A 22,633-nucleotide genomic window follows, 5' to 3' on the forward strand; every position below is an offset into this window, starting at 1 on the left:
TAACTGAGAATAAAACGGTGTTAATTGTTTATCATTGCTTTATTGTTCTGGTCACAATTACTTTACAGTAAATGTGGCAAATGAGCATAGCAGGGAGTCTCGTGTTTACTGGAGAATGTGTGGTGTGTTCTGTACTTGTGTGGCTACTGCACGAATTCTTGTAAGCTATTCAGTCTCCGATTCAACAGGGGTACAATATAGCTCGGCTTTCATGTAACCACATTGAAAGAAGTCTAACGGGGTGAGGTCCGGTGATCTTGCAAGCCAATGTACAAGTCCTCACTGACCGATCCACCGATTTCGAGAAAGCAGTGATTATTACTGCTCACATTGCATCTGAAAGGTGCGCTGGGTTCCCATACTGAACCCCCCCATCTTCTGATATCTATGGGTACCTCATCAAATAACGCCGGCAGGAGAACTTCCAAGAACATTCAGTACATTGGCCACCTGAGTGGAGCAGGCAACTTGTAAGGCCCAAGTAAGGACTCGCCCACGATACCGGCTCACACGTTTACTGCATAACGTCTGGATGATCTCGCACAGCTGTGATACTTGAGTTTTCATCCGACCATACAAGCAAGCTGTGACTATTGAAAATTCCTTCCCGAGTAAATTGAGCCTCATCTGTAAACATGACAGCTTCAGGAAAACGAGTGTGTTCATTAACCTGTTGCAGTAACCAGCGTACAAACTCAAGACGAGGTGGATAGTCATCTGGTCACATGGCCTGTACTCTCATAGACCGATAAGGATGAAGCAGCTGCTCAGACACCACATCCCATACTAAAGTACAGTTAATGAGTACACACAAATTGCTCGTGTGCTTGTCCCTTGATTATTATCAATGCGTAACAACACTTCTTCCTCAACGACAGCCTAGACACCGTCTGTGGTCTGCGTATTATCCCTGGTTACAATCAATATGCCGGTGTTTCCCAGTCGAGCGTGGATTTCAGTAACTGTGCGATAATGTGGACAATTGCGCATTCACTGGGTTGTTCTACTATCGCCTTCAGCCGCACTGGAAACAAAATGCATGTCTCGCAGTTCTCCTCACATGTAGCACCAACAGTCCTCCAGGCACTAGTGCTACCGCCGTTTACTGACTCAATGTCTAAGAGCATGACATCACCAAATACAACGTATCTCAAACTAATAAAACAACGTTAGACACGACGACTTGTATCTGCTCCACTCGCGTATTACTTACGCATGCTCAGTGCTCACGCAGTGTAGGTTTCGAGCACATGATTGCTTTACGAAATATGTATGGTGAACACTAATAAAATCGACAAACTGCAGGGACGGTTGGAATGGAGGAAAAAAGTCCTATGAACACGTGTCCAGAAATGCATCGTTCCCAAGTAGGTGGCGCTGACGAATGAAAGTTCATATGACAATTTGCTGTGTGTTCCTTGTTTATTGCAGGCTGTCTAATTGCCGCAGCGTATTTAAGCAGCGGAATGATCCTTTATTCATGTCGGGAACAAGTCGAGATGGTGTACTGCCAAGCGGATGAAAACGGCCGAGAGGCAGCATGGCTATACCAAAACAAGTACCCTCACAAACACCTACCACATCAGACAACATTTCAAACCCTTTCTGGGTGATTATGGGTCCTTTCAGACAGGCGAACGTGCAGAGAAGTGGTGGACTGTGTGTGCATCAGATTTGGAGGACCGGTTTCTACAAGACATGCTGCCTCTCGACCGTATCCATCTGCTTAGGCGTACACAAACACCATATCGGATTGTTCCCGACATGAATATAGGACAATTCTGCTACTTACAGTACGCTGCGTTAATCACACAGTCTGCAACACACAAGGAACACACGAACCGTCACTCGTCAATGCCTTCTATCGTGGCATGCATTTCTCGACGTTTCTCCTCTATTTGCCGTGGAATCCGCCCCTGCAGCTTGTCAATTTTATTAATGTTAAATCTGTATTTGTTTTTGGCTCCTGTATCATCCTTGGCCTCTGAATTTTTTGAACACCCTGAATAATGCAGAAGCATAAATGAGAGAAAGTTACCACTCTTAACTGCCAAGTTTCTTACCTTCTTCTTCTTCGCAGGAGCAGAATACAAAGCTGCAGCGACGTGTGCAGTACCTGGAAGACCTGAAGCGGCTGCAGGTGATGCACAAACAGCTGCGCGGCGAAGAGGCTGACGCCGGCCACGGCCAGGCGTCTGCGAGGGCGGCAGCAGGTGGGGGAGGAACGTCGTCTGCGGGGGCGGCGGACCCCACGGCTCGCGGCCGCTCGCGCTCCGTGGGAGTACACATTCCGCAGCCGCCGCAGCAGCAACGGCAGTCTCCGCAGAAGAGCAAGGCCAAGGTCTCCAAGTGGACCAAGGTGAAGGAGGCGTTCCGCTGGGAGCGCGCCGCCTTCGCTGACCACGGCCACCACCACCAGCAGAGCCAGCAGCAGCACAAGAGCTCCGCCGCCCGGCTGGCCGCCGCCGCCGCCGCCACCGCCACGCGCGCCTCCCCCTCTTCCTCCTCCTCCTCGTCGGACGACCTCGACATCCACATGCACTTCTCCGAGATCTTCCCCGATACTGGTGAGTGACACTTCATATTCTCCTCACTACCTTCTTAACATCCACCTCCGTATGCCAAGCTGCTGTGTATGTTGGAGCGGCAGGCTACCGATTCGATGAAGCAATCCGATACTATTCCAACACAAAACAACTGTCATGCAGGGCAGGCTACACATTGGGGGCTGGAAAACTGCTCTTGTCTCTGAACTATAGGCTATCCTGCAAAGCAAGTCTATATGGCATGCTGATACTACATACTACTCGCACACAAGAAGTCTGTTGTGTCAGGCAACCTACACATCAGGGGCTGGAAAAAGCTGTTCTTTCCCCTGGTGTGTAGGTTGACCCGCAAAGCAAGTCTATACGGCATGCTGACACTACTCGCACATAACACATCTGTTGTGCCAGGCAGCCTACACATCATTTTGATCAATGTAGGGAAGACACTTGGTAGCTCTCACTTTCTGATAGTCACATTCCTCTATGGAGTGTCTCGACCAGTACAGCATAATGGAGCAATTGGGAGTGAACACAGATCTCTTCTGTACGAATCAACATGGGTTCTGAAACCAACGATACTGTGAAACCAAGCTCGGGAAACAGTAGATACAACCTTATGGACAGCATTCAGTACAGCTTTGCACTGCCGCCTAATGAACCAAATACGAGCATATGGAATATCACACCTACTTAGTCACTGACTTAAGGGTTTCTAGCAAACAGAAGACAGCAGAGAGAGAATACTTTAGACATATGAAGAAAAACAATTTTAGGATGTGTCCCAGAAGAGTTTTTTATAGGACCATTACTTTTCACAATATCCTCATACATAAGTGAAGTAGTAGATAGGTCCGTGAGGCTTCTCTTGGATGATGCTGCAATATACAGAGAAATCGCGACGCTAGAAAACTGCAGGAAGGGTGCAGAGGACTGAAGCTTGGTGCTGGGAGCAGCAATTGATCCTCAACATAAATAAATGCAACACATAGATGGAAGATCCTTTATTATATGATTACACAATTGCAGAACAGTCACTGCTTGCAGTTACTTAGATAATACATCTGTCCGCTGCTCGTGGTCGTGCGGCAGCGTTCTCGCTTCCCGCGCCTGGGTTCCCGGGTTCGATTCCCGGCGGGGTCAGGGATTTTCTCTGCCTCGTGATGACTGAGTGTTGTGTGATGTCCTTAGGTTAGTTAGGTTTAACTAGTTCTAAGTTCTAGGGGACTGATTACCATAGATGTTAAGTCCCGTAGTGCTCAGAGCCATTTGAACCATTTTTGATAATATATCTAGGAGTGTGCGTATGGAGCGATGTAAAGTGGAATGAGCACGTGATGCTATTGCCGGTAAGGCAGATTTCAGACTTATATTCACTGGAAAATATCAAGAAACGTAGTCCATCAACAATGGAAGTAGCTTACAAAACATTCGTCCGACCAATACTTTCATATTGCTCGTCAGTATGGGACGTGTACGAGATAGGGGTGATGCAGGAAATAGAGAAGATCAAACGAAGAGCAGCACGTTTCGTTACAGGTACGTTAAATAAGCGCTTAAGCGTCACGGAGATGCTCAGGCAACTCCAGAGGCCGACGCTGCAAGAGAGGAGTTCTGCGTCATAGTGTGGTCTACTGTTAAGTTTCTCAGAGCGTACTGCACGTTCCTGGAAAAGTCAAGCAATATATTGCTTCCTCCTATGCAGAGTTAGCAAAAAGAGCACGAATATAATATCAGAGAGGCTAGAATCAACGAGGAGGCTTACCAGCGATCGCTTTGCCCGCGAACAATACGAAATTGGAACAGAAAAAAAGAGAGAAGTTACATTGGTACGCGAAATACCTTCCGCCACAAACTGTAAGGTGGTGTGCGAGTATAGACGTATATATACACTACTGGCCATTAAAATTTCTACACCACGAACATGACATGCTACAAACGCGAAATTTAACCGACAGTAAGAAGATGCTGTGATATGCAAATGATTAGCTTTTCAGAGCATTTACACAAGCTTGGCGCCGGTGGCGACACCTACAACGTGCTGACATGAGGAAAGTTTCCAACCGATTTCTCATACACAAACAGTAGTTGACCGCCGTTGCCTGGTGAAACGTTGTTGTGATGCCTCGTGTAAGGAGGAGATAAGCGTACCATCACGTTTCCGACTTAGATAAAAGTCGGATTGTAGCCTATCGCGATTGCGGTTTATCGTATCGCGACATTGCTGCTCGCGTTGGTCGAGCGCCAATGACTGTTAGCAGAATATGGAATCGGTGGGTTCAGGAGGGTAATACGGAATGCCTTGCTGGATCCCAACGGCCTCGTATCACTAGCAGTCGAGATGACAGGCATCTTATCCGCATGGCTGTAACGGATCGTGCAGCCACGTCTCGATCCCTGAGTCAACAGATCGGGACGTTTTGCAAGACAACAACCATCTGCACGAACAGTTCGACGTCGTTTGCAGCAGCATGGACTATCAGCTCGGAGACCATGGCTGCGGTTACCCTTGACACTGCATCGCAGACAGGAGCGCCTGCGATGGTGTACTCAACGACGAACCTGGGTGCACGAATGGCAAAACGTCAGTTTTTCGGATGAATCCAGGTTTTGTTTACAGCATCATGATGGTCGCATCCGTGTTTGGCGACATCGTGGTGAACGCATATTGGAAGCGTGTATTCGTCATCGCCAAACTGGCGTATCACTCGGCATGATGGTATGGTGTGCCATTGGTTACACGTCTCGGTCACCTCTTGTTCGCTCTGACGGCACTTCGAATAGTGGATTTTACATTTCAGACGTGTTACGACCCGTGGCTCTACCCTTCATTCGATCCCAGCGAAACCCTACATTTCAGCAGGATAATGCACGGCCGCATGTTGCATGTCCTCTACGGGCCTTTCTGGATACAGAAAATGTTCGACTGCTGCCCTGGCCAGCACATTCTTCAGATCTCTCACCAATCGAAAATGTCTGGTCAATGGTGGCCGAGCAACTGGCTCGTCACAATACGGCAGTTACTACTCTTGATGAACTGTGGTATCGTGTTGAAGCTGCATGGGCAGCTGTACCTGTACACACCATCCAAGCTCTGTTTGACTCAATGCCCAGGCATATCAAGGCCGTTATTACGGCCAGAGGCGATTGTTCTGGGTACTGATTTCTCAGGATCTATGCACCCAAATTGCGTGAAAATGTAATCACATGTCAGTTCTAGTATAATATATTTGTCCAATGAATACCCGTTTTACATCTGCATTTCTTCTTGGTGTAGCAATATTAATGGCCAGTAGTGTATTAATCAGTAAGACTTCGTAATAGCAGCTTGCAGTAGAAGAGGCAATTCCCGTTAGTACGTACGCCCTCAGGTGCGAGTTAACAGGTTTAGAAACGCATTTTGTCCGCTGAGCTGAGCGAGTGAGCGAGTTCAGGCCTACCTTCGTGACGTACGCGCAGCGGCCTGTCTTTCTCGTGGGCTGCGGTGTGCTCGCTATGTCGTCACGTAGGTGTGCGCCCGTGTCCCTCTAGCGGCGAGTGTGGGACCTGAGCTCTCATCGGTCCTTCTTCCGTAGGCAATGACAATCCTTTCAACGGTTTTAATTTTACAGTCTCCGGCGCGTTTCTTTTTGAATGTATCTTATAGATCGGAATGAAGAACATAATTAATTATATAGTAACAGTTTAACGCAAGAACCCAACAGGTAGCCACGTAAATGGATAGTACACGCATCATTCGTTACTGGATACCGACAGACTCCATAGACAGCGAAGGTGCCGTAATGGGTGGTGGCTAAGATAAATCGTTCAAATGGCTCTGAGTACTATGGGACTTAACTTCTGAGGTCATCAGTCCCCTAGAACTTAGAACTACTGAAACCTGACTAACCTAAGGACAGCACACACATCCATTCCCGAGGGGCTAAGATAACGTTGGGAACTTGAAGAAGCAACATGATTGTGTATAACTGAGAAAAGTAATGTACAAAAAATTCTAAACGTGTCCCTTATCCTGAAACGACTGTAAAATGATGGATGACGATGATGGTGGCGTTATGATGATGGTGGTGGTGGTGGTGGTGGTGAAGGTTAGCGGCGTAGCGTACTTTCACTGACATTTCCATGTAAACATCGCGGGAAAGTTCTTCGAACGATGACAAGGGGCTCACATTTACGCCATTCACAAATAATTTTGAGAATTTTTGTAGTAAACATTACCTCGTATTAAATAATTGCATCCATCCTTTCAAGAGCTGCCGGGTAAAGTTAATACAGTACTTCAATCAGTTAAAACAAAAAGAAGTTTGCAGCTTATTGGTTCCTATTGAGGTATGAGGTATGAGAAGTTTACACTCAGTTAACTGTTTCGATGCATCGTAAGCACAGAAATTTTCGTCCGAGGGAGCTTGTTGGGTAGGTTTAGGATAGTGCCGCCTAGATCACTTAACGTCGTATAAAGACGCCTGTAGTGGAAACTGAAAGTTTTAGGATGTACCCCGGGGTGAGACAAGGGGACGCCATTTCGTCTGTTTCATTTAACCTCGTCTTACAGAAAATCTAAAGAGAATTTAGCAAAACTAATCGAAAAGGGATCCAAATACAGGAGCTGGTGTAGCATAAATAAGTAGTCCCAGAACACAAGTAATCAGAATGATGAAAATTATCACAAAGCCACTGAGAAAACAAGATTTCATCTTAATGGAGAAAAGACAGAACATCGAGTCATAAATTAGAAAGCCTTTGGCTGTAAATGTGTTCACTTTCAGATAGAGTGACAGCTTCAAGTGAGTTTTATCAATCTGTTAAGGAACAAATCGCTTAATATGAACTTCAAAATTCGCTTGTATTAATCGACTATAATACCAGTAACATTATACATAAGTAGATCATTAATATTTAGAAATAAATATGAAGAAGAACTCTTAACATTTGAAATAAAAAATCTAAGAAAAATCTTTAGAGTGGTGTATGATGAAAATAACATTGATTGAAGGTTAAGAAATAATGAAGAATTAAAAAAAGCTGTACAAACACCGTAACATTGTCAAAGTGTGAAAGAATGGCAGGTCGAACTGGACAGACAATACAGCAAGAATTACGGAGAATATAATACCTAGAATAGCATTCTTCAGAACAGTCGTTGGAGCGGGAGGAAGAGGAAGACCCAGAATTAGGTGGCGAGATAACATCAAGCATTAATATCAACGCCAAAAGAACAAACAGTCCACTCGACAGAAAGAAATGGATAGGCTCGTAGAGTCAGGAATATGACCGATAAGGCCCTTGCCACATTAAAATAAACTGACATCACTTAATGAGGGATGATGACCATCTATATGTACATGAATACTCAGAAAACCACCATGAAGTGCATGGCAGAGGGTACTTCACATTGTACGGCTCTTAAGGGTTCTTTCAGTTCCGTTAGGGTATGGAGAGCGCAGGAAGAATGAGTGCTTAAATGACCCTATGGACACTGTAATCAGTCTTGCTTTCGTAGTACGTAAGGGAGCAATATGTAGAGTGTTGTAGTGCATTTCTAGACTTCTCACTCAATATGGTTCTTGAAAATCTGTAACTAGACCTTAGAAGGATAGTTAGCGACTATGTTCAAGCGTCTGTCACTCCACGGTTTTCGGCAATTCCGTGACGCCTCCCATCGGTCAAACAAACCTGGGGCTATCTTAAATGAAAGTTCCACCATTTGACAATACAGCTCGTTTATTCTACTGTACGATCATGATTTCGGTCTTCGGCCATTTTCAAGTACAACAATGTCGGGCACAATCAAACTTCTATAAACGAAGTCATCGACGAAAGACATTCACTTGGTTGTATGACGCAGATGTCAGAGCATAAAAACGAGAACATATTCACAAAGTATGGGGCAGAAGTAAAACAAACATGTGTGAAATACCCCGAATAACAGTGCCATAAAAAATGGTTCAAATGGCTCTAAGCACTATGGGACTTAACACCTGAGGTCATCAGTCCCCTAGACTTAGAACTGCTTAATCCTAACTAACCTAAGGACATCACACACATCCATGCTCTAAGCAGGATCCGAACCTACGACCGTAGCAGCATCGCGATTCCGGACCGAAGTTCCTAGAACCGCTCGGCCACAGCGGCCGGCAACAGTGCCATAAATGGTCAACAAAAACAGTCGTTACATGTGCAGGCACCATTATCTCAAGCCACACTGTTATTCAGTGTATGTCAAACCTGTTTGTTTTATTTATTATTATGTTCACGATACGCACGTCCCCATATCGCAAACACCGTAACGCAGAAGTTACGCCAAGTCGAGGGGGAGACACTCGAGCACCCGCTCTCTAGTCCCGATCTCTTCCCATGCGATTATCACGCCCTTCATCCCTTAAAAAAAATCTTGTAGGGTCGATGATTCCCGTCGAACGAGGATGAGCAGCAGACGTTTATGGACTTTTTCACGCAGCGGGACAGGGTGTTTCACCAAAGGGGTATATTCAACTTGCTGCGTGGGTGGGATGATTGCCTCAGCGCTCATGACGATTTTGCCTGATTGGCACACCGATTCTGGACTGTACAGCGGTCGAATGGAAACTTTTTGATCGCTAGTTCATTAATATACAGTACGAGGAGCATTCAGTAAGTAACGTAACACTTTTATTCTCGGCCAATTCCGATTCAAAAAAATGTTTAATTTGTTGCGGGACATCGTGGAATATTCCCGGTACAGCCCCTATAGTTTCATTAAATTCCGATAGGTGGTGACGCTACACGTGTCTTCCAAAATGGCGTCTGTAACAGAGGGCGTTCCAAGCAGAGTTGACACAGTTTCATATGGCTGTATACCAGAACATCGCAAATATTCATAGACGCTTGCAGAATGTCTACGGAGACCTGACATAGAACGAAGGCACAGTGAGTCGTTGCGCGGAAGAGTCTATCATCAGTGCAACAAGGTCGCGCAAACTGTCCTGCTTCCCGCGTGCCGACCGGCCGCACATAGCTGTGACTCCTGCAATGCTGGAACTTCCGGACGGTTCATCCGAGGTGATGGATAGGTCGCAATCAAATACCTTCCTGCTCAATTGGACGTCTCTGTTGATAGTGCTAACACATCGTCCACCAGTTGGGGTACTCAAAGCCGCACGGGATTAGCCGTGCGGTCTTTGGCGCTGCAGTCGTGGATTGTGCGGCAGGTCCCGGAGGAGATTCGAGTCCTCCCTCGTGCATGGGTGTGTGTGTTTGTCTTAGGATAATTTAGGTTAAGTAGTGTGTAAGCTTAGGGACTGATGGCCTTAGCAGTTAAGTCCCATGAGATTTCACACATATTTTAACATTTTGTCGATACTCAAAGGTGCGACCCATTGGGTTCCTCACCGCCTAACAGAAGACAATAAGGAGCAACGAAGGCCATCTGTGCGGAATAGCTTCCGGGTTAGGTGGCTGATCGTAACAATTTTTTGACGAAAATCGTCACAGGTTCTGACGTCGACCAGTAGAGTGGTATCATGCGGGAGTGTGGGCCCTCCCAGTAAGTATTGAATGGATATTATGTTCAAAAATAGGGTTTCCTAGAGAAAACAGTGTGGAATACTACGGTGTATTGGAATCCTAAATTAGATCAACCTGCTTTCAGAAACAAAAGCCCCCTCGTACAACATGAAGAGCAAGGGTCCCAACACACTTCCCTGGGGCTTACCTGACTCTGCTTCTACATCTGCCAACGATTCTACTTCCAAGGTAACTTGCTACGTCCAATCCTCCAAGGAATCCTCAATCCAATCGTGTACCTATTTAGACAGTGTTATCATAAAGTTCGTAAATGATGAGTAACTCCTTGTTTTTAATTCATTTCGTCCATTAATTTACTGTGCAGTTTACACGTCAGATGAGCACTGACGAGACCCGGTCGTTGGGTCACTTGTTCTCTCGTCGTGTTCGGGGCCTCAGACGCCAACAGAGAGGGCTGAACGGAGCGGTCCGCGGTCCGAGTCACGGCCCTGGAGGAAGCGGAAGAGGCCGACCGCTTCCTTAATCCGGCGACCGGCTATGAATAGCGCAGACAAATCACCGCCAGTCAAAACTTGTGTAAATGTTTGGAGCGGCGCCTTCCCCGCGGAAGGCAGCGCCTTACGGTATAAATGGAGGCGGCTACGGCTGCGACCGGGGCCGGACGGAGCGCGCCGGTCAGGAGGCTCGGCTTTAAGGCTGGGCCGGCTTATTTTGAAGCGCCAAAGTGCGTCACTGTGGTAATTATAGTGCGCCGCGCCGACCGCCAGCACGTGCTGCCGCGAGCCTTCCACGCCGCTCAGCCGCGGTCTGCCCCGGCCGGCGACGGCTCTGGCGAGGGAGGGTGGCGGATGAGGCGCACAGTCTGTAGGTAGTGACGTGCGCCGACGTGAATGTGCACTATCTGAACCAAAGTGTCTGGACACTCATCAGTGTATATCACTATAGTGTTCTACAATCTTCGCCTTTATGGCGGCGTGAGCTCTGCTGGGGACACTTTCAGTGACGCGTCGGAATATCTGTAGGGCAATGGCAGCACGTCCTTGATTGCTGGCCGAAACTAGAGAAGGTAGTGATGTTGGACGCTTGGGTCTGAAATGAAATCGACAGTCCAGCTCAAAAGTGTTCCATATCATAGGGATCAGGACGGAAATGCCGCGCGGGATTAGCCGAGCGGTTTTAGGCGCTAAAGTCATGGACTGTGCGGCTGATCCCGGCGGAGGTTCGAGTCCTCCTTGGGGCATGGGTGTGTGTGTTTGTCCTTAGGATAATGTAGACAAAGTAGTGTGTAAGCTTAGGGACTGATGACCTTAGCAGTTAAGTCCCATAAGATTTCACACACATTTTAGGACGGAAATCTAGATAGTACAGTTCATTTCAGGAATGTTATTGTCCACAGACAAATGCCTCATAGATGCTGCTTTAAATTGACGTGACAAAACTCATGGGATACCTCCTAGTATCGTGTCGGACCTCCTTTCGCCCGGCGCAGTGCAACAACTCACTGTGGCACGGACTCAAGTAGTCGATGGAAGTCCCCTGCAGGAATATAGAGCCATGCTGCCTCTTAACCGTCCATAATTGCGAAAGTGTTGCCGGTGCAGGATATTTTGCACGAACTGACCTCTCGATTATGTCCCATAAATGTTGGTTCAAATCAAAAATGGCTCTGAGCACTATGGGACTTAACATCTGAGGTCATCAGTCCCCTAAACTAGAACTACTTAAACCTAATTAACCTAAGGACATCACACACATCCACGCTCGAGGCAGGATTCGAACCTGCGACCGTAACAGTCGCGCGGTTCCGGACTGAAGTGCCTAGAACCGCTCGGCCACAGAGGCCAACCATAAATGTTGCATGGAATTAATGTTGGGTGATCTAGGCGGCCAAATCATTCGCTTGAACTGAGCAGAATGTTCTTCAAACCAGTCGCGATCAGTTGTGGCCTGGTGACATGGCATCGTTGTTTGGGTACACGAAGTCAATGAATAGCTGCACAATGTCTCCAAATAGCCGAGACAATTAATGATAGGTTCAGTTACACCAGAGGATGTAGTCCATTCCATGTAAACACAGCCCACACAGTTATAGAGCTACCACCAGCTTCCAGAGTGCCTCGTTAACAACTTGGGTCCACGGCTTCATAGGGTCTGCGCCACACTCGTATCCCACCACTAGCTGTCACCAACTGAAATCGGGACTTATCTGACCCAGCGACGGTTTTCCTGTCTCACGGGTCCAAGCGATATGGTCACGACCCCAGGAGAGTAGCTGCGGGCGATGTCATGCTGTTAGCAAAAGCACTCGCGTCACTCGTTTGCTGCCATAGTCCATTAACGCCGAATTTCTCCGCACTGTCCTAGCAGATACGTCCATCGTACGTCCCTCATTAACTTCTGTGTTCATTTGACGCAGCGCTGCTTGCTGTTATCACCAACAACTCTATCCAAATGTCGCTTCTCTCGATCGTTAAGTGAAGGCCGTTGGCCACTGTCTTGTCTGTGGTTGTATTCTCGGCATGCTCTTGACACTGCGGATCTCGGAATACTGAATTCCCTAACGATTTCCGAAACGTATGTCCCATGCGCTTAGCTGCAATACCACACCGCGTTGAAAATCTATTAATTCCCGCCGCGCGAACAAAATCACGTCGGAAACGTTTTCACATGTGTCACCTGAGTACAAATGAAACTCTGTCAACGTACTGCCATTTTATACCCTGCGTAAATGACGCTACCGTTGTCTGTATACGTACATATCGCTACCCCTTGACTTTGTCACCTCAGTGTATGGCCGTGCGCGGTCATCCTGAAACAATTATCGCCTCGAAACTGTTCGTCTGCTGTACACAATGCTGCAAACCGTATTGATAACCTTTCGCATTTATCAGTTTCTTAAGGACACTAAGGGGACACTAAGCACGAAAGATACCCCTCACAATAACATCTACATCTACATCTACATGGTTACTCTGCAATTCACACTTAAGTGCCTGGCAGAGAGTTCATCGAACCATTTTCGCACTACTTCTCTACCATTCCACTTTCGAATGGCGTGTGGAAAAAAGGAACACCTAAATCTATCCGTTCGAGCTCTGATTTCTCTTATTTTATTGTGATGGTCATTTCTCCCTGCGTAGGTGGGTGCCAACAAAATATTTACGCATTCAGAAAAGGAAGTTGGTGATTGAATTTTCGTAAACAGATCTCGCCGCAAAGAAAACCGCCTTTGTTTCAGTGACTGCCACCACAACTCGTGCATCATATCAGTGACACTCTCACCACTGTTGCTCGATAACACGAAACGAGCTGCCCTTCTTTGCACTTTTTCGATGTCCTCCGTCAATCCTACCTGGTAAGGATCCCATACTGCGCAGCAATATTCCAGCAGAGGACGGACAAGTGTAATGTAGGCTGTCTCTTTAGTGGGTTTGTCGCATCTTCTAAGTGTTCTGCCAACAAAGCGCAGTCTTTGTTTCGCCTTCCCCACAGTATTATCTACGTGGTCTTTCCAATTTAAGTTGCTCGCAATTGTAATCCCTAGGTATTTAGTCGAACTGAAAGCCCTTAGATTTGTGCGATTTATCCTATACCCAAAATTTATCGGATTTCTTTTAGCACCCATGTGGATGACGTCGCACTTTCGTTTGCTTAGTGCCAATCGACACTTTTCGCACCATACAGAACTTCTCTCTAGATCATTTTGTAATTGGAATTGATCGTCTGATGATTATACTAGACGGTAAATTATAGCGTCATCTGCAAACAATCTAAGGCGGCTGCTCAGATTATCACCTATTTATATAAATCAGTAACAGCAGAGGGCCTATGACACTTGCGGAACGCCAGATATCATTTCTGTTCTACTCGATGATTTACCGTCTGTCACTACGAACTGTGACCTCTCTGAGAGGAAATCACGAATCCAGTCACACAACTGAGACGCTACTCCATATGCACGAAATTTCATTAATAGTCGCTTGTGAGGATCGGTATCAAAAGCCTTCTGGAAATCTACACTACTGGCCGTTAAAATGGCTACACCAAGAAGAAATGCAGTTGATAAACAGGTATTCATTGGACAAATATATTGTACTAGAACTGACATGTGTGATTACAGTTTCACGCAATTTGGGTGAATAGATCCTGAGAAATCAGTACCCACAACAACCACCTCTGGCCGTAATAACGGCCTTGATACGCCTGGGCATTGAGTCAAACAGAGCTTGGATGACGTGTACAGGTACAGCTGCCCATGCAGTTTCAACACGATACCGCAGTTCATCAAGAGTAGTGAATGGCATATTGTGACGTGCCAGTTGCTCGGCCACCATTGACCAGACGTTTTCAATTGGTGAGAGATCTGGAGAAAGTGCTGGCCAGGGAAGCAGTCGAACATTTCCTATATCCAGAAAGGCCCGCACCGGACCTGCAACATGCGGTCGTGCATTATCCTGCTGAAATGTAGGGTTTCGCAGGGATCGAATGAAGGGTAGAGCCACGGGTCGTAACACATCTGAAATTTAACGTCCACTGTTCAAAGTGCTGTCAATGCGAACAAGAGGTGACCGAGACGATTAACCAATGGCACCCCATACCATCACGCCGGGTGATACTCCAGTATGGCGATAACGAATACATGCTTCCAATGTCCGTTCACCGCGATGTCGCCAAACACGGATGTGACCATCATGATGCTGTAAACAGAACCTGTATTCATCCGAAAAAATGACGTTTTGTCATTCGTGCACCCAGGTTCGACGTTGAGTATACCATCGCAGGCGCTCCTGTCTGTGATTCAGTGTCAAGGGTAACCGCAGCCATGGTCTCCGAGCTGATAGTCCATGCTGCTGCAAACGTCGTCGAACTATTCGTGAAGATGGTTGTTGTCTTGCAAACGTCCCGATCTGTTGACTCAGGGGTCGAGACGTGGTTGCACGATCCGTTACAGCCACGCGGATAAGTTGCCTGTCATCTCGACTGCTAGTAATACAAGGCTATTGGGATCCAGCATGGCGTTCCGTATTACCTTCCTGAACCCAACGATTCCATATTCTGCTAACAGTCATTGGATCTCGACCGACGCGAGCAGCAATGTCGCGATACGATAAACCGTAATCGCGATGGTCTACAATCCGACCTTTATCAAAGTCGGAAACGTGACGGTACGCATTTCTCCTCCTTACACGAGGCATCACAACAACGTTTCACCAGGCAACGCCGGTCAACTACTGTTTGTGTATGAGAAATCGGTTCAGACATTCCTCATGTCAGCACGTTATAGGTGTCGCCACCGGCGCCAACCTTGTGTGAATGCTCTGAAAAGCTAATCATTTGCATATCACAGCATCTTCTTCCTGTCGGTTAAATTTCGCATCTGTAGCACGTCATCTTCGTGGTGTAGCAATTTTAATGGCCAGTAGTGTAATTCAGGTGACGATACGTAAGCACCAGAGTTTTCCTACGTAATGAGACTGCTCATCGTTGCGCCGAGACGGAAGTAATGTAGGTTAAGAAAAGTGATGGTAATAGCCAGCCTCGCAGACGGTGCGAGGCTCTTTGCCAGAGGTAGCACGGCCATCTGTCAGTGCTGTCCGTCTCTGCCAACTGCACGCCGTGGCATCCGGCTTGAAGGTGCAATGGGCTGTGCTCTGAGTAGGTACAGTAGTACACTGCGGTGTGAGACTATGACACGGTTTTGTCTCAGAATGTGAATCCATAGTCGTGACTGGAGAAAACAAATAAGCTAGCAGACATCGGCTACAACTGGTGTCTTCTTGTCTTCATATTTGGACAAGATTCCACCGATCAGGCTAAGAACTACCTTCTTGTCCTAACAACCTCACTCAGGACAAGGTGATATCTCGGACGAAACTGTTAGGTTTGCCCATAATTTTGTAGGGTTTTTCCCCTTGTTTAGTAAACACAACAGTTAGATCCAGAATGAGATTTTGACTCTCCAGCGGAATGTGCGCTGATATGAAACTTCCTGGATGATCAAAAGTGTGTGCAGGATCGAGATTCGAACTCGGGACCTTTGCCTTTCGCGGGCAAGTGTTCTACCGACGTTTCTCTGTTAACTGCTTTTTTTATCTCTTGTGTTCTAAAATAAATGACGGACTTCTGTATAAAATAAAAAAAATATTTCTCCAAAATGTAAATAAGGATACTTTTTCGATATCAGGTTTTTGTTTTCAGATCGCGTATCATACTAATTTATTTATTTATATATATTTGTTGAGATCACATAGGACACCCTCCAGGAGAAAAACAATTATGTGTAATTACCTTCAATAACAAACAAAATAAAAAGGGAACTGTAGAATTTAAAGAAAACGCCCTTGTGGCAGAACAGACAAAATGGTATCCGCGTCCCGCCAACTTGTGGGTAGACGCACACTGAATCCCATGGCAGTCAGGCATGTTCCAGGCACGTTTTCACGAAGAGTATTGCATTTGCCGATATATTGGATCGAGTCCTGGTATTACACAATCTCATTGAAATCACCATCTCGTACCTGGGACACCCCATCTGTAGGTGGGATCGAAGAAGGCACTACCCAAAAAGTTGGCGTAGTACTGACGGTATCGCGGATGGTGCACGAGAAAAGTAAAGCGATCTTGCAGGAACGTACAAAAAATCAAGAACACTCTTATCACCTTCATGGAACAAATAAGAGATGGAGATGCTTTTTATCCAGATCACAGCGTTGGTCTTCGTACGTGGGAAGTATGTCTCATCTGGGAAAAGCATGGGGAGCCGTACGTAGAAGAAAGGCAAGCATCTTCTGAACCAGCTGCCACACCTCTGCAGAAGATCCACACATCAATCGATGTTCGTCCGCATCAAGCGCGTGACAACGAGGACACAGCGGCGAATCTGTCATTTTTATGGCATGTAGACGAAGTTGTGCCATGCATTTTCCATTAACGACCAGATACCAGGTCGCACGAGCGCTCGTGTCGAGGAGGATATGGTGCACAGAACGCCAAACCACGGACCATGCGATCGTTGGATGGTGGCTTTACACAACATTCCTAGTATGACTTCTCATCATTAGGCGGTAAAAATCAAATGCGGTAGGGTTTCTGGTACTACGCAAGTCGGCATGGACATAACTGTATTCGATGAAAAAGGCCCTGACATGTGAGAGCGAGGAAGAAATATGGGCTACTGCAACAGGTGCCACTTGAGGGGGAGGGGCCAGTTCGTCCATCAGGCTTCCCGATAATCCAGTTCGGCGGCGGGTCCACGACTTAACCATCGTACTCACATAAAGGGCAGCTGCTCTCGCTTGGACGTTGACAAGGCCGAGACCGCCATCTCGAGGAGGAATTGTCAGCGTGTCGTAGCGGACTTTGAGGATAAGACCCGCGCTTACAAAGTAGCCGAACGGCGCCTGAAGTCTGTGTGTCCTTGCCTTTGGCATCTGTAAAATCTGTGCTAAATGGGGCAGTCGCGAGACTTGATGAGTGTTAACAAAATCCACCTTTCGTAACATGTCCAATGCTCTTAGCTGCCCAAGCACGACGCACGACCCATTCCCACAGCTTCACTTCCGCCAGTACCTCGTCTCCTACATTCCAACGTTCACTGAAACTCTCCTTCTAGGTAGCTCAGTCGGTAGATCTCTTGCCCGTGAAAGGCAAAGGTTCGGAGTTCGAATCTCGGCCCGGCACACAGTTTTAATCTGCAAGGAAGTTTCACAACAGATGGACTTAAGAAAGAATTTGGCCATGAGTAATGTATTCTCCTTCACTATTTAGAACAGTCTACCAACGCTGGGGTAACTTTTCGGTTCCGCGACTGTACAAATCACGTGGTTTTGAGGCGAAGAACTCTGCGAGCCATGTTGAGAGTGCATTTTCATCTGGAAAGGAAGCTCCTTGAAGGTTTCCAGAATGAGATTTTCACTCTGCAACGGAGTGTGCGCTGATATGAAACTTCCTGGCAGATTAAAACTGTGTGCAGGACCAGAGACTCGAACTCGGGACTGAGCTACCCAAGTACGACTCACGACCCGTCCTCACAGCTTTAATTATGCCAGTACCTCGTCTCCTACCTTGAGGACGGGTCGTGAGTCGTGCTTGGGTAGCTCAGTTGATAGAGCACTTACCCGCGGAAGGCAAAGGTCCCGATTTCGAGTCTCGGTCCGGCACATAGTTTTAATCTGTCAGGACGTTCCTTGAAGGTTGTTCGATAGAGAACGAGAGGTGAAATATGAAAGTGACTACGCAAACCAGCTCCTGTATAGTGCTTCTCTCATTCTAGCAGAAAGCGGAGGGGCGTTATCGTGGAGTAATATCACTTCACGCAGTCTTCGGGGCCGTTGTCCTTGGACTGCGTTTGCAAGACGTCTCTGTTGTTGACAGTAAGTGTCAGCAGCGATAGTTACACTTCGGAGGAGAAATTCGTAGTACTTCACACCGTCGCTGTTCCACCAGATGCGTAACATTATCCTTTGTGGATGCGCGCGTGTCTTTGTAAGGAAGTTGCTGCTTTGCTTGGCCTCAACCATTCCTTTCTATTTCGTATGTTAGCGTAAAGACGCCATTTCCCGTCACCAGTAGCGATGCAAGCTAGGGATGGTCGGTGTTGTTCATGGGCCCATTGATGACGAGCAAGCAGTGATGCACATTGGCGAACCTCTGATTTTTGTGGTTTTGGCTTAGAGCATGCGATACCCATACACCCGTTGTTTGAAACTTCCGCATTGCATGCAAATGTCGCACGATGGTGCAATCGTCACACTTCATCACGTTTCCCATTTCTCGAGTATACTAATGTATATCACTGTGAATTAATGCGTTTGAACGATTTTCGTCGATCCTCGAAAGTCTTCCTAAACCTGGATATCCACTAATGTCAAAAAGATCCTCCCTGCCGGCCGCGGTGGCCGAGCGGTTCTAGGTGCTTCAGTCCGGAACCGCGCAACTGCCACGGTCGCAGGATCGAATTCTGCCTCGGGCATGGATGTGTGTGATGTCCTTAGGTTAGTTAGTTTTAAGTAGTTCTAAGTTCTAGGGGACTGATGACCTCAGATATTAAGTCCCATAGTGCTCAGAGCCATTTGAACCAGATCCTCACTAAAACGAGGAAACTATTTTCTTGACGTGCTCTGTCCAATGGCATTATCCGCATACACCCCTCAATCTTTTCTGGCTGTTTCCGCTGATGGCATCCCTCTATTCTCCTCAAACATAGGAATAAGTCGGAAATGTTCCGGTTTCTCCGCTTCGCGCTCCATTTTCCGGCGTCCACAGGTCCACTCACTATCTCCAAATGGCAAAATGATAGTATGTAAACTCAAATAGCAACAATGAACTACAAATGAAAGATGACAATCGATAAATAAACCCATAGCAACCGGAATGCCAACATGCAAAACAAAATCGCTACGTAATGTGCTTCGTTGACTTATTACCTACAGCGATAATAACCGTTCAGTAAAAAATTATAGTTATATCGTCAGTTTTCAACAGTCTACGTTCCGAAATGAGCCTCTCACAATGTGTTTTAAATACCATGAATTTGTACCATTGCACACTTCGTAAGATCTCTTGAGGAAGCATACCTTCATAAGTATTTCTCAACTTAGCCACGAGTCCTAGAAAGTGGTGTAGGCGGCGTGAAGTGCCACTAGTCGTACCCTCCCAACCGAGACTGCAAAATTTAAGTTAACCCTTTCCTGTATTATCTTAATGAATTGGTGCGTTGGACTTCCTCCTACCTGTTCTCCGTAGATATCTCTCATGTACTCCCTTCAGGCAGCTCTTGTAGCACAATGAATTCTTTAGGACATGGAAGCAGACGACCGGGATGTCAGTACGGTACATTTATTAATTAACACCGCAAAAACAGTTTACAATCATGTGAGTCTGCAGGCTTTCGTAACTGTAGTCATTGAAGGTAAAATCTCCTGGGTTGTTAGGCCACGTCATATTTCTTCTATATGATCGACATTTCAACCTCTCCGCCGTGAAAACAACAAAACCCTGAAGGAGATACCAGCAGATTGGTTGGAACGTCGGTCACGTTGAAGAAATACGACGCGGTCTAACAACACAGAAGATTTTAACTTCAGTTTACAATTAAGTAGTTGAAACAATTAACACAAAAATTGCTAAAAATCGAAATTATGGTTAAGACGACTCCAACAGAGAACAGACTAGGATTGCAGCCTATCTCCGACTGACTAGATTGGAGCGCAGGAGAAATCTCGTGCATGATTCGTACAACTTCGTAACTGCCAAAGGTGAGCTCTAATAATTAATATTTATTAGAGAAATTTTTTATATTTCGCGCTTGACTATTGGTAGGTTCCCGAATCGCAGATCGCCAGACAAGCCTCTTTCTTATGGCTCATTTACAACTCTTCACTCCACTCACTTACCACCGCACCATAAATGGTACAGTACATCCATTACCAATGATCGGTGCTGTTGTGTTCTGCAGTGCTGTTTAAGAAACGAATTACTTCTGCCAGTTGCAGCGTCCCAATAAAATGTAAAATTTAGAAGATAAACGTTGTCTAAAATAAGAGGAACCTCACAATTTCCTTGGGAGTCTTTCAATAAACTTCAGCCTACAGTAAGTATTCTCCATAGCTAGAGTTATAAGGCCGTTGCACATACAGATGCTGGTAAGTATGCGATCTTGTTGCTGGGTGATTTGAGTAAGTGCCAGTTGTGTAAAAACAAGGACAACGTGTTTTTTCGTGAACACGCTGGAAATTAAAATTGCACCATGAAGGCGGGATGTAAAAATTCTGATTGGTGTGTAATGTGTTACATACTTGGATATGCAAACATTTGGCATTTTAGCGAACTGCACAGAGTAGGTAGGAGGAACGCCACATACATTCTGTCTTATGAGGAAAGACTACGCAGCGAGTTTGTAATTCAGAAGTCGCATTTCAGTTTTGTTTGTTTATAAGGAGCTCGTGCTATGCCTCGACCAAAAACGAGAAAGTTGGTTTCAGGAGGGCCACGTTCAATTCTATGCAGAATCTCAACGGAGTAGTGCTCCAGCGCTCGAAAGGACAGACATTAGGCCACATGATTAAAGTGAAGCAAACGCTTTTTTTCGAGTTTCGAATCTGAAACTTCGGAATTTGTGAATAAAATATGGAGAAAGAGCTGTAGCTTGTGGGGACAAAACGGAGAAATAACTTTTCCTTCGCCTTGAGCTCTGGCTTCGGCATTGCAAAAACTGTGTGATTAAATAGAAGCTCTGACTTCATTCTGGAAGCAATAACTCCTAAAATGTGGAGGCCAGACAATAGTGGGCTCACGTTTGCTGAGTGCTGGTATGGCTCAACTTGCAGCATGTGCACACCATGAAAACTGGTACAAAACACATCGATATCAACCTGTAGAGCATTACAAAACCTCATATCGTTTCATCAAAAAAATTATAAATCCATTGCAAATAATTTTCTGCCAAACACAGTGGAAAGAAGAGGTGAAGTGCTACCGTCAGAACAGACTTTGGTATGTAGCTAACCCAACAGGAGTACAGTCCGGCATAGCAGAAAAATGGGGATTCGTCAAACTACAGAAGTACAACAGTGAATAACGTTTTTCAAAAGATGATGGAAAATCTGACTTGTGAATCAAATTTCTCTCGTCAGCATATGATGCGATTGTGACAATAAAAAAGAGTGCTAGAAAAACGTGAATTTCCAAGTGCTACAGATGTAATTGACGGTGCGCCCATGCGAATTCCAAAGCCAATGCAGTGTGGCGACGAATATATCAAAAGAACAGCGTTACGCTAGTATAAATGTGCAGGCTACATGGAATGCAAATGAACAGTTCACTAGTATTGAGGCTATCTGGGCCGGGTCAGTACATGACAATCGAATACGGAGACATAAAAATGTTCAGGAAGTGGTAACTGAATTTATGAGCACTATTCTTTTGCGTGGTGAAGGCTTTGAACTATAACACTGGTTCATGAGCCGCCCCCCCCCCCCCACCCCCACCCCACCCCTCCAACACAATCGTAATTCAACAAAGGAGAGTCACAAATCATTCAACAAGCTGTTAAAAGAAAAAGTAGGATCGCTAGAGAGCGTTGTTTTGGTCAGCTGAAGAGGAGATTTCTTGATGATATGTGTTTAAATGGACTAAACTACTGGGTCATCACTCCCTCCATTTCATTAGTAAAATACGTAAAAAGGTAAAATGTGAAAAAAGTGCGGACTTGGCTGTTCCGATTATATAAGTTAGTCAATGAGTTTGGAAAAGGACGTGACAGTGGTGGTAACGACATAGGTAAAAGAAAATGGAGATAAGCAAAGCAGCATCTTGCACGGTTGCGTCTAAAAGCTCAAGAAGGTGAGGGGGAAGTCGCATGGAGGGTGCCAGCGGCAGGGGAGGCTTTCCCCCACAGCCACCCCTAATATTGAAAGTGTAGGAGTATTATAGTTTAGTGTAAAATCCCCTCTCCCTCAGAAAATGAAACACTGGTAGTGGCTGTGGTAGTGAGGTAGGCAAGCTGAGAGAGGGCCGGAGACTGGCCTGCAGGGCGCACCCAACAAGAACATGCGCTATCGTCAGTAGACTACCGCAACTGCAGGAGG

General features: G+C 46.2%; 2 protein-coding genes across 2 annotated transcripts in view; both read left to right on the forward strand.

Moving 5' to 3' along the window:
- LOC124775904 (homeobox protein Hox-A3-like) overlaps positions 1 to 2,400 on the forward strand; it is a 69,102-nt gene extending 66,702 nt beyond the window's left edge. The window contains exons 2-3 of the mRNA XM_047250739.1: positions 2,081 to 2,213; positions 2,297 to 2,400. Coding sequence (XP_047106695.1) covers positions 2,081 to 2,213; positions 2,297 to 2,400 — 237 coding nt within the window. The remainder of the gene's footprint in view (positions 1 to 2,080; positions 2,214 to 2,296) is intronic.
- A 15-nt stretch (positions 2,401 to 2,415) lies between these two features.
- The window catches only part of LOC124775905, a 476,308-nt gene continuing 456,090 nt past the window's right edge, over positions 2,416 to 22,633 (forward strand). The window contains exon 1 of the mRNA XM_047250740.1: positions 2,416 to 2,567. Within this exon, the coding sequence (XP_047106696.1) occupies positions 2,537 to 2,567 (31 nt within the window). The 5' untranslated portion in view covers positions 2,416 to 2,536. The remainder of the gene's footprint in view (positions 2,568 to 22,633) is intronic.

This window comes from Schistocerca piceifrons, chromosome 2 (genome assembly GCF_021461385.2).
Source record: "Schistocerca piceifrons isolate TAMUIC-IGC-003096 chromosome 2, iqSchPice1.1, whole genome shotgun sequence".
NCBI lineage: Eukaryota > Metazoa > Arthropoda > Insecta > Orthoptera > Acrididae > Schistocerca > Schistocerca piceifrons.